This window comes from Psammomys obesus, unplaced genomic scaffold, assembly GCF_907164565.1.
Source record: "Psammomys obesus unplaced genomic scaffold, mPsaObe1.curated_primary_1811, whole genome shotgun sequence".
NCBI classification, from domain to species: Eukaryota; Metazoa; Chordata; class Mammalia; order Rodentia; family Muridae; genus Psammomys; species Psammomys obesus.
The window spans coordinates 730,328-741,760 of record NW_026593895.1 but is presented as its reverse complement, the minus strand read 5'-3'; the positions used below and the strand labels follow the sequence as shown (position 1 = coordinate 741,760).

The following is an 11,433-nucleotide window of genomic DNA, read 5'->3' as shown; positions in this document are numbered from 1 at the left end:
CTCCAGGCCTCAGTGCTGGGCACAAGGTCCTGCCCAGCATGTTCCCCTGGCTGCAGTGTTTGGGATCATAGCTTCAAAGTGACAAAAATGCACCCATGCCCCAGCCTTTGTGAGCTCTGTGTGGTGTGTGTGTGTGTGTGTGTGGTGTGTGTGTGTGTGTGTGTGTGTGTGTGTGTGTGTGTGTGTGTGTTGATTCCCAGGACTTGGCAGGAGTTTCTGTGGGCGGCTCTGAGGATAAGGATGTTGGCCCTCCCTACTGTCTCCCCAGGGCCAAGAACATCACCCAGAACTAACCAAGTGCGCAATAAAAGCCCACCTTTTATTGAGTGAGTGTGCACGTTTGCCTGTGTAGACCCTGTGCGTAACCACATGGCTTGGTGAAGGTAGTAGCTTGTGCACATCCAAACTTCGGAATGGCCGGAAGCCTGCCTATGCCGATGTGCCTCACGCCTACAGAAGACAAAGAGGTGTCTAGGCATTACTGTCAAAAGCTCTCAAACGTCTGTCATTGTCAGTGTGCCGGGGAGGACCCAAAGCACAGAACTGTACCCCACCACTTCCGACAAGGCAGCAAGGAAACCCACTGTGCACCTGTGCACCCCCGCCTTGCCTGACTCAGCCCAGCCTGGGAAGAGACAGGACGCAGGATAGAGAACAAGCCAGGCTGCCCCAGACTCCCCATCACCACCAGACCCGTTGCTACCAATGCTCTTGAGTACTGGTGCTCCAAAGCTCTCAGATATTTACCACTAAACAGTAAGACCTCAGGCCTGAATCATTGCAGTGTGAAAAAAAATGGCTGGGTGATATGATGAAAGGCTCTGGTCTGAAGGTGGGTAACCATCCCTGGCAGAGGGAAGAAGGCAGGCAGGGAGAAAGAGAGAGAGAGGCCTGCTCCAGGCTGGGCACATGCTGGCTAGAGAGTTCGTGGCTCAGGTCTGTGGGACTCAGTGGGAGTGACGTCCTGGCTGATGCCTCCACCTACTGTTGGAATCAAGTGAGTGCAGACTGATAAAGCGCTTGATAGACAGGGTCACTCAGTGTAGCTTCCAGGCTGCTGCTGCCCCAGGTGGAGGGCAGATCCCCGCTCTGGGGATCTATGCTGGGGCTCACAGATGTCAAGTCCTGGAACCCTCCCAGGCCTTCTGTCAGTCAGTCCCTATTCTCCCAATGACAGTGCGAGACTGAAAGAAGAGCAAACACAGCGGCCTGTCAGGTGTAGTCACAGCCTTCAACAAAGCCTGGAAGAGGTGGCTGCAGAAGCTGGGCTCTAGAGAGGAAGCTGGGTGCTGAGAGGAAGGAGGCATGCCGGGAAGTCAACTCCAAGACAGGAGGTTCAACAGCCGCCAGAGGCCTGAACGGGTGTGTAGGGGAGAGACAGGAAGGAGGGAGGGGCAGGCTCTGTCCGTCAAGGTGGCTCCTGACTCTCAGACCAGATCTGTGCATCCCATCGCCCAGTCACTGCCTACACAGTGCCTGTCACCACCTGCCATGATTCACTCTGTAGTGTCTGCTTCCTCTCCACGTCATGGGAGGCTGTGGGCTACTTATCAACACAGAGTTGGTGCCTGACACAAGGCAAAGATACTTTTTTGAGTAAAATTGACATCCTGCCTTCATTTCGACTGCTCAAGAGTGGAGGGCAGGACAGGAAATGCAGCCACCAGTCGACTTCAGAGAGCAATGCCAAAGCACTGTGCATGTGTGGGGGGTGCTTATCCTGCATGCTGGCTGTCAGCATCCTTTCACAATCCCACCACCATGCTCTATTGACTTTTCATTGGCTCCTTCTCTCCTGGACCTAACACCCTCTCTATTGCCTCTTCCTCACCCACCAGTATTTCAACAGGCTCCATAGTTGTGCATGTGTGTGTGTGTGTGTGCGTGCCCCCAAATTTGTATGTTGGCCAAATCCCTAATGGGTGTGTTGGTTGTGTATGTCGGGGGTGTGTGTGTGTGTGTGTGTGTGTGTGTGTGTGATAAGCACATGGATGAATAGCCCTCATCAATGAGATGCGTGGCCTGATAAACCCTGAGAGGTTCCTCCTCCTTCTCCAGCACGAGGGACTCACCCCAAAACGGAGAGGACTCTCACCACACCCAAATGCCCAGCCAGAATTCTGCAGAACTCTGACGGTGAAGTCCTGTGTATAAGCCACCCAGGCAGCAGTTCACAATAGCTGCTCAAGCCGTTCAGGTCTAGACCAGTCGATAGGTCATGTGCAAGCTGAAGCTACAGGGCTAGGAGGACACAGTGAAGGGCCTAGCCAGAGGCTCCCAATCCTTACACCAGGGCCAGGAGGCTGGAGGCTAACATCCTGATCCTGTTACCTCCCCAGCCTGGTGAGAGGCAGGTGAACAGAGCAGACCTTGCCCAGCCAGCCCCAGGAGTCCACCTTCAACATGGCGGCAGCTTGGCCTCAGTGCAAGTCTGCAGAGGCCTCTGGTTCACCGGGCGCTTCCTGTCCCAGCCTGCGGCCCCCAACCGCTGGCAGCGCGGTTTCCGGCAGGGCTGCGGCCAGGGCCTGCACTATCAGCTCGGCACCAGACACCCGGTCAGGATACTTGTGGTGAAACTGTGAGGGCGACTAGGCCTTCGGGGTTTTCTCCATGTCAACCTCCAAGACAAATGGAGGCAGCTCAGAACCCGCAGAACTTCTCTGGCCTGTGCTGTGCTCTGAGCCAAGACAGGGCTGCCCATGGCTGGGCCCAACTGCCATGTGGCCTTGGGACACGTGGGCTGAGGCCAGTGGACTGGTTTCAGGGCCACCTGCTATCCCTGGATCCCAAGTGAGGCTGTGCGTCGCCCAACAATCCAAACCTGGTGAGATGTGGGACCAGGCCTCCACTCCTCCACTCCTCTCCGACTGCCAACAAGGAAACGGAGGCTTCTCTTGCTACTGGGGAACCAAGGGACAAGTTAATTAGCACGAGGCTGTAATGGTCTGAGGCTCTGGGCACCAGGGTGGCCAGGGTAGCAAGGATGGAGATAAGGAGACAGCAAAAAACAAGATGTGCCCGCTGCGCCAGCCCAAGGATGCTGGAGCGCCACCGCTGGGCCACCTGCAAACCCATGTCCTTCGCCTTCGGCTTTCTGAAGCAGGACTACCTAAATCCCAGACGCAGGAATACTGGAGCCAGGACACATAGGGGACCCCATCAACCACAGGATTTGGGGCAAGGTCTTTAAACGGGGTGCACGCATGCTCGGCGGCGTTCACCGTAGGCCACCAACTGCGCTTGCGCATCCCAATCTTGGCTGATGCCTCTCCCTACCTAACTTGAAGCGATGCCAGTGTGCAAACGTGGCCCTTTCCCTCTTTGGGCCACCAGGGGGCGACTGGAGCACGCACCAAAAAACCGAGATCTGGCGTGGCTGCTGTTTTATGAAGGCTCCAAAATACCGAGAAAAAGAGAGGCCAGGCCTTCTACGAGGCCCCGGCGCCGCGCTGGGCACTTGCACAGCAGGCAGTCCATGGAGGAGCATCACCTTGAGAGCACTGGCTCCACCACAGCACCAAAGCCTGTAGCTGTGTAGTGGCGCTTCCTTAAGCTACTGTCAACCTATGAAGCAGGTTGCTCTCTCTAAAAGAGAGCCTTGTAAAAGGCCAGAAGCAAGACCGGATTTCACCGTCTCTTGATATCCCACCTCTAACTCATCTCACATCCTTCCCCTCCTTTTGTTGTTTGTGAGGCTGGACCTCATTATGTAGCCCAGGCTGCCCTTGATGCACCATCCCCCTCCTCCCACGTGCTATTAGACTCTGGCACCAGACATCACAACCAGCCCTCCAAGTTTCACAATCTCTATACCCAACAACAGATGGCTGGCCTGGCCCACTCCTAAATGCCAGGCATTGCTGGCCTCCCATCTTGATCTCTGCAGTGTTTGATGATTGCTAGCAGTGGCCTGTCTTTTCATGTCTCCTCTCAACACTAGACCTGAAATCTCTCCCTATTAACCATTTGTCCACCCAAGTAGCCATTATTTCTCAGGAGGCCTAATACTGTCTCCAGAATCTCTTTACTGCTGTTAAGATGGTCTGTGTCTTGATTTTGTTTCAATGACTCCTGTTCAGCACAAAATGGACATAATTTTAGAATATAGGCATACTTTTTTGTACATTGTGTTCATTTTTTAATAAAGTGAGCTCATTGTTGCTTGTAGATATTAAACAGTATTGATTTTGACTCAATAAATGCTTTTTCTTTTTTTCCGGACAGGGTTTCTCTGTGTAGCCTTAGCTGTCTTGGACTCACTTTGTAGACCAGGCTGGCCTCGAACAATAAATGTTTTCCAAAAAAGAAGATAGTCTCATCACATTGTTCCAACTGATCTCAATTTTTTTTCTCAAGTGGTCCTCCTGCCTCTGCTCTCTGGGTGGCAGACAGTACATACACACACTGCCACACAGACCCCAGGTCTCCTCTAATTCTATGTTCTTCATACACACTCCCACCCCCACAACCTCCATCTCATCTTCCTAAGAACCCTGACGTCCCAAACCACATCTCTCCTTGTCAGGTTCTGAGCTGCCTGTGGGCAAGAGTCTCGGGCACCTTGCTGTAATTGAAACAAAAAGTCCACCAGTCTCTCAAAACTAGCCCATAGTTCTCTGTGCTTAATGGATGGGACCATCATGTCAACCCACCCCAACAACTTAAGAGCCACCCACTCAGTAATCACCTGTGTGTGCACCTGTTAACACAAAGGTGAGCTTCTCTACAAACTCCCAATGTGGCCAAGTTTGCACTACAACAGTAGACTATGATGTGAAGAAGATGGAGGCTGACTCGTACAACTGACCTCTGTATGTTACTTGATGGGACAGGAAGTAGGTGAAGATGGCAATATATCCCAGGCAGATGCTTCCTAGTACTTTCTCAGCCACCCACAACCAACCCCTACATCTCTGTGTCACCTTTGACCTGGATTACAGTATGCCTCTGGCTTTCTCTTATCAAACTCTAGCTCTGTTCTCAACCAAACCCCAACACTGGCCCCGCCCTTGCAGGGGGTCAGTCTGCCCTGATGCTGAGGTGAAGACAAAGCCCACAGACAGACCAAGATGCCTTGTTCTGGACTTGCACCTCTGCAGCCCTGTCATGTACACTCTACAGACCCTCTGTGAGTCCTCAAGCTCCAGCCTGTACCAGGGCCCATCACACAGTACACACGCCTGGAACGCTCTCCATCCTGCTATCTGCACTACCCTCACCCAGTTCTTCAGCCTGGGACTTCCTCAGAGTGTGGGTAATTTAAGATTATGACTTTGTGAGGTAGCTGTCACCCTCCCACAAACCACCTCTACTCATCACTGTTCTCAATTCTCTGAATGCGCTACACAGATTTAAATACAGTAGGCTTACTCTACCACCGCTGCGCAGCCTTCTGTACCTCGCTGAGCCTCTCATGACTTTCTATCAGTTGACACTTGCAACACTACAAGAGAACCCATGGTGAAAAAAGTATTATACCCTGCCGGGTGGTGGTGGTACACATCTTTAATCCCAGCACTTGGGAGGCAGAGGCAGGGGGATCTCTGAGTTCAAGGCCAGTCTGGTCTACATAGTTCCAGGACAGCCAAGGGATACACAGAGAAACCTTGTCTGGAAAAAAAAAAAAAAAAAAGAAAGTATCACCCCCAAAACCTCTCAGAGTTACATAAGAGATTTCAGCCCAGCAAAAGCAAATGTTCACAGTCCCTCCTTTATTTTCATTTGGTCATACACACTTCTAAAAAACCATGCATACGCTCACAAAAGAACCAAACATTATGAATTAGAAGGCCATAAAACAGGACTTACAGACTGAAAAAAATAACCCAGGTAAGAGAACAAAACACCACTAATCAAGTACTGAAAATGCCTTTGCTCAAAATACAACGATGTTTGGTTTTTCAACAGAATTTTTGTTTAGGTTTTTGCTTTTATAAAAAAGGGAGCCATTCAGAAATAAGGAACAAGCTTCCTACATGGCATGGATGGGCTTTTGTTCCTTGAGGCCTTTTGCTAATCACAGCCTCCTCCCTCTACCTCTCCACTGCCATGGGGGTGTGTAGGCAACCTGGGCCTGCCCTGGAGACAAGAGCTACAGAGCGTCCAGGATGTGATCGATCTTGGTGACCAGCTCCTGGCGCTTTCCTGAGCTGAGCTTTTCGTTCTCGATGTACGTGTCCTTCTTGAGCTTGCCAGCCACCAGCCTCTCAGCCTCTACCGCCGACTTGAGCACCAGCTCCTTGACCTGTGCATCCAGCTTCTGCATTTCACTCACCTGCAGAGACAAGAGCAGGACAGGGTGAGAGAGCTGTCCTCTCACCCCACTCAACAAGCCCCACTGCCTCCCAGGCCTACGGTTCAGAGCTCCACAGGAAGACTCAACAATTCACTTCCTTTAGCCAGGATTCACCTTGATCTCGTCATGCAGCCTAGCAGGAAATACATGCCCTGACACATACACACGCACTGGTTACAGGCACAGCCACCTGGAGATGAAGACTGGCCACTGTGGAGAAGCATTGCCCTCTCTGCCAGCCACATGGACATAGAGCTGGAGAAGTTGTAGGACTTCTGAGAACTTCTCCAAGCCAGACTACAGATTCCACAAAGCTCTGTGTCCCACCATAAACACTGGCAGCACTCAACGAGCCTGTGGTTCTGTACAAGTGAGAATGAAGAGCCACCTGGAGCCTCGCCTAGCCCAAGGAGTGGGAATGGAGGCTGCTTTCAACACCTGGACACAGTCCCTAAAGTGGGGCGTAGAGGGCCACAGACAGGCAACTCAACACCAGCACTTACTCTGTCACACAGGTCAGAGCCCTCTGTTTTCAGCCTGGACTGCAGCACAGCTATCTCACTGGTCACAGCTTTGTGCTCTGTCTCCAGGCTCTTCTTGCCACTGTTAAGGGTAGAGGCATCCCGGGACTGCTTGTATCTATTGATGGTCTCATCAAAGTGACGGTAGAGGCCTAACCTTTTATTGACCAAGGTTAAGACCTGCTCTGTAATACAAGCCACTTTCATCCTGGCCTCTGCAGCTGGATCCTAGAAGGTAGAGAGAGACACCATGTTTGTCAACAGGCTTAGGCTGACGCTCACTCCACCCTACCTGCCATAGGGTGCCTCTGCCACCAGCCAGCAGAGGTCACCTTAGAAAGCCAAGAGTCAACCCCTTCTGACACTTAAGGAGGACCAGGCTCAACACCAAAGACTGGAGGAAATGAAGCAAACACCACTTTACAGTTCCACAGGCACAGGGACACAACCAGGACAATAACAGTAGAATGAGCCATGAAACTAGAGCTCATCTCCAGTCGTGAAAGACTTCGGGGAGACCATCATGCCTCTCTCCTTCAAAGGTTTTCTAGGACTTGAGGACAGAACATAAACTCCTTCTGCCATTTACCATCCCTTAGAGGCCACACCTATGTACCCTTCTCGCCATTTGACCACTGGCAAGGCCTGCGCAACAACTCAGACTAGAGGCTGGCTTCCGTCTAGTAAACACAAGTTACTTTTACATAATACACCCTTAGAACTTTCCATAAAAGCCAGGCACAGTGACACACACCTGTAATCCCAGTACTTGGAGAGGCAGAGGCAGGGGGATCTCTGAGTTTGAAGCCAGCCTGGTCTACAAAGCGAGTCCAGGACAGCCAAGGCCACACAGAGAAACCGTGTCTTGAAAAATCGCGAAACAAAACAGAGTTTTACGTGAGGTAAATGCAAACACGGTAGAGGAAGACTCGGGGTCATATCTGCAGATGTGATGCCTGAAAAACGGGAAATGGACACTCTATGTATGCAAAATCAGTCACAACCTATAGTGTAAGAAGAGACAATAAAATAAAAAGTATCTGCCTAATTTTTACAACCACAAAGCGGAGTGGCTACCAGATCAATGAAATTAATGTCCTAGAAGAAAAAAAACGGAAGGACAAGGCAGGACTGACGTTTTAGGAATCTGAACTTATAACTTCCTAATTCATAACTAAAATTAGTATATAGCAGTGGCTGCCTGGGGGACACACGCCTTTAATTCCAGTACTTGGAAAGCTGACGCAGGTGAATCTCTGAGTTTGAGGCCAGCCTGGTCAACACAGCCAAGTCCAGGCCAACAAGAGCTACATAGTAAGACCCTGTCTTGCCCTTCTCCCTACAATCTAGCAATAATGGAAAAGAAACTAAAATGAAATTCTAACACAAATAAGTAAACCAAGATTTCAAACAAAACAGAACAGGATCTCCATATGAAACAGAAGAGCTGCATAACCTCAGGACTGTCCCAGTATATGGTATGAATGTGGCAAATTTAAAGCTATTCAATGTGTGTTTACACAACTCAACAAATGAAGACAAAGTGATTTCGCTAGGTGTAGGAGAGAAGAAGTGAGGGGAGACAGACAAGAACCCCATGGCAACTGGACTGAATTAAGGGCAATGACAGTCCTTCCTAGCTGGCTGCGAAAAGGACCCAACAGAAGCACCGCTCACACCCAAAGCCTAGCACCACAAAGTGTCAGCTTCTGGTGTCCATCACAGGGCTCCAGTTCCTTTATCAAACAGCATGGTTGCTAATAATGAGGAAGAATGGGAACTGAAGAAAAGGAAAGAGACAAAGATGGTCTGAAGACCCTACAGGGGGCCGCAGCCCCAGGAAGGCAGCCTTCAGTCAGCAAGCAGCAAGGAAAGGTGGTGGACTGGGCCCTGTCTACAGTATCTGAACTCTGATGTCACCTCCTCAAGGAGCGCCCACAGGAAAGGGATAGAGGGTACTGCTGACAAGACCAAGGGGGCACTCTACCTTCAAGGTCAGATGAATAACTAGGAGCAAAACAGCAATCATTTAATGATTTTCCAACCTCACCAAGTGTCTAGGTTGTTTCCACAACCACAACAAGACAGGAAGCAGAGGCTTAATACAGTATGCTCACAGCCAGTCTCAGAGATAAAAGCTATGGTCCAGCTCAATGGCTTGTGTGGCATGCCTGATACACTGAGTTCCATCCCTACCACCACAGCGAAGAAAACTGTCTCTCCAGTGAGGATTAGCAGAGGCATGAAAAAGGTAGGGGATTCCAGCGACAAGGTCCTGTCTAGCTCACCGTGGAGGTGTGTGTGAAAATCACAGGGGCACAGGACTGCCTGACAGAGGAAGGGAGCAGAGTACCTTGGTGATGGAGAAGTCCAGACGGACGTAGATGATGACAGTGAAGAACAGAATGTAGAAGGCGGCCACGACCAGCAGAGGCTCCTGCAGCATGAGCACCTTGTTGAACGTGTAGTGCACCTGGGAGGAGAAAGGCGTCAGGAGAGACCAGCTCAAGTCACAGCCACAGCCACTGCCACCAACTCCAACAGCGGCCAGCAGAGCCACTCACCACGATGTCCTGGATGTGCTGCTCCACCAGGTTCCTCTTGTAGGCGACAATCACAGGGCGGCCGAAAGTGTCCAGGTAGGTGTAGTGCAGCTCATCAGGGGCACGGCTAATATCATAGGGACTGTCCACCTGGATGTTCCTGGAACACAGAGCACAGAACAGCCTCAAACAAAGCACACCAGGTGAGGGTGTGGGCGGCACAATTCTTAAGACCAAGGGGCTACGAGGAGGCTAAGTTCACACCGCCTCACCCTTTCTGCTGCAGGCGTCTGGCAGTAGGCTCCTCGGCTGCTGACCTGGCAGCTGAAGACCAGACGACAGTCCCTCAGCACTCACAGGGTGGGGTCACACAGCCTCCCAGCACAGACCCCTCGGGAGTCTCTCAGGGCCTGAAGAGGGCCTTGGGGCTTATCCTAACTGCTCCTTCCTCACTGAATCATAGTCGCTTTCAGGACTAGGGCACATGCATTACTTTCTAGCCAGGCCGATAGCGCCCAGAGGAATAGTAACACAGTAGTTCAGCTTGAAGGAACAAGCCCTCCCCCATGAACACTGAAAGCACAGGTCAGAGTGGATATATGAATCAACAGAGACCTCGTAAACACTATGACAAGAAACTAGACAAAGTGATTTAAAAAAAAAAAAGTGTAAGCAGCTCATGCTAAGGACAGGAGCCATGTAAGTGATCATCTGTTCCCACCAAATGGATTCCTCCAGATGGCCATGGCACCTTCCTCAAGTCAGTGCCACCCTGAGCACACACACCAGCCATACTGGGGCTTCAACCCAGAGCCTCATGAACAGGCTAGTATCTATCACTAACACTCTATCACTGAGCTACGCAGCCCCAGTTCTTCGTTCTTCCCTCCCAACAGCTAGCTCTTAAGCTCTCATTTTATCAGACATCTCTTACCCTAACTGCTCAAACTGGCCAAAAGTGATTCTTCCTGTTTGTTACAAAAGACCCTGAGGCAGGCCGGGAGGGTGGGGCCAGAGCTGCAGCATGCACTCACTGTTAACACAGCACAAAATCTACCAATCTTCTTCTTTTTTTAAGACAAGCACTTGCTTTGTACAGCCCAGGCTGGCCTGGAACTATGTAGCCAAGGCTGCACTCCAACTCGAGATCCCACAATCTCCTCTAAGTGCTGAAGTTGTAGGTGGACAGCTCTGTAACCTCCTGAATGTTCTCCCCTGGCACTATGCGCAAGCCATTCCTCTGACTGACTGAGACAATTCTGCTTCTGCTCCAGGCATACAGAGGCACTATGTTTTTGGAAAGTCCCTAAGGAAATCATGTGCCGTCCTTTGAATCTGACTTTTCTTTCCTAGCTTTAGACGGAGGTTCCACAAGAAAGTCTCTCCATCAATGCTATCTAATGACTACAGACAGCACAGGGCCCTTGTGAGGCACCAGGATGGCACCATGGAGAAATGTCATGGAGAGGAATGGAATGGCCACTTACTTGGCTCCCTCAGGCAAGATGATCTTCACTGTCAGAGAATCTATCACTTGCTCATCAAACACGTGGTCCACAAACCGCATCTTCAGTGCATACTGGTCACCTGAGAATCAGCAACAAGTACAGGCAATGATGTGAGCAGAAAACAAGACGGTAGATAAGAAACTACAAGATAGGAACTTTCTCCTTTTACATAAAAGGAGGGACATTATGAGTTCACTGGCAAGAGCCAGTGGGCGAGTGCCAGTGGTGACAGCACAGGCAGAGGCAGGTGGATCAGCCTATGCTACAAACAAGTCTATATCAGCCAAGGCTCTGTTACACAGAGAAAAACTGTCTGAGGAAGGGAGGGAGGAAAGGAGGGAGGAAGGGAGGGAGGAAAGAGAGAGAGAAAGAGAAAAAGTAAAGAGAAAAAGAGAGAGAAAGGAAGAAAGGAAAGAAAGAGATAAAGAGAAAGAAAGGCAAAGAGAAAGAAAGAATGAGAGAAAAAGAGAGAAAGAGAAAGGGAGAAAGGGAAAAAGAGAGAGAGCGAGAGAGAGAAAGAAAGAAAGAAAGAAAGAAAGAAAGAAAGAAAGAAAGAAAGAAAGAAA

At 50.5% G+C, this 11,433-nt stretch overlaps 1 protein-coding gene across 1 annotated transcript in view; it reads right to left on the bottom strand.

Annotated features, from left to right (window-relative positions):
* Window positions 1-5,691: 5,691 nt before the first annotated feature.
* The window catches only part of Rpn1 (ribophorin I), an 18,645-nt gene continuing 12,903 nt past the window's right edge, over window positions 5,692-11,433 (bottom strand). The window contains exons 6-10 of the mRNA XM_055617422.1: window positions 10,847-10,946; window positions 9,381-9,519; window positions 9,170-9,289; window positions 6,799-7,044; window positions 5,692-6,274 (exon numbers count right to left, since the gene is read on the bottom strand). Coding sequence (XP_055473397.1) covers window positions 6,092-6,274; window positions 6,799-7,044; window positions 9,170-9,289; window positions 9,381-9,519; window positions 10,847-10,946 — 788 coding nt within the window. The 3' untranslated portion in view covers window positions 5,692-6,091. The remainder of the gene's footprint in view (window positions 6,275-6,798; window positions 7,045-9,169; window positions 9,290-9,380; window positions 9,520-10,846; window positions 10,947-11,433) is intronic.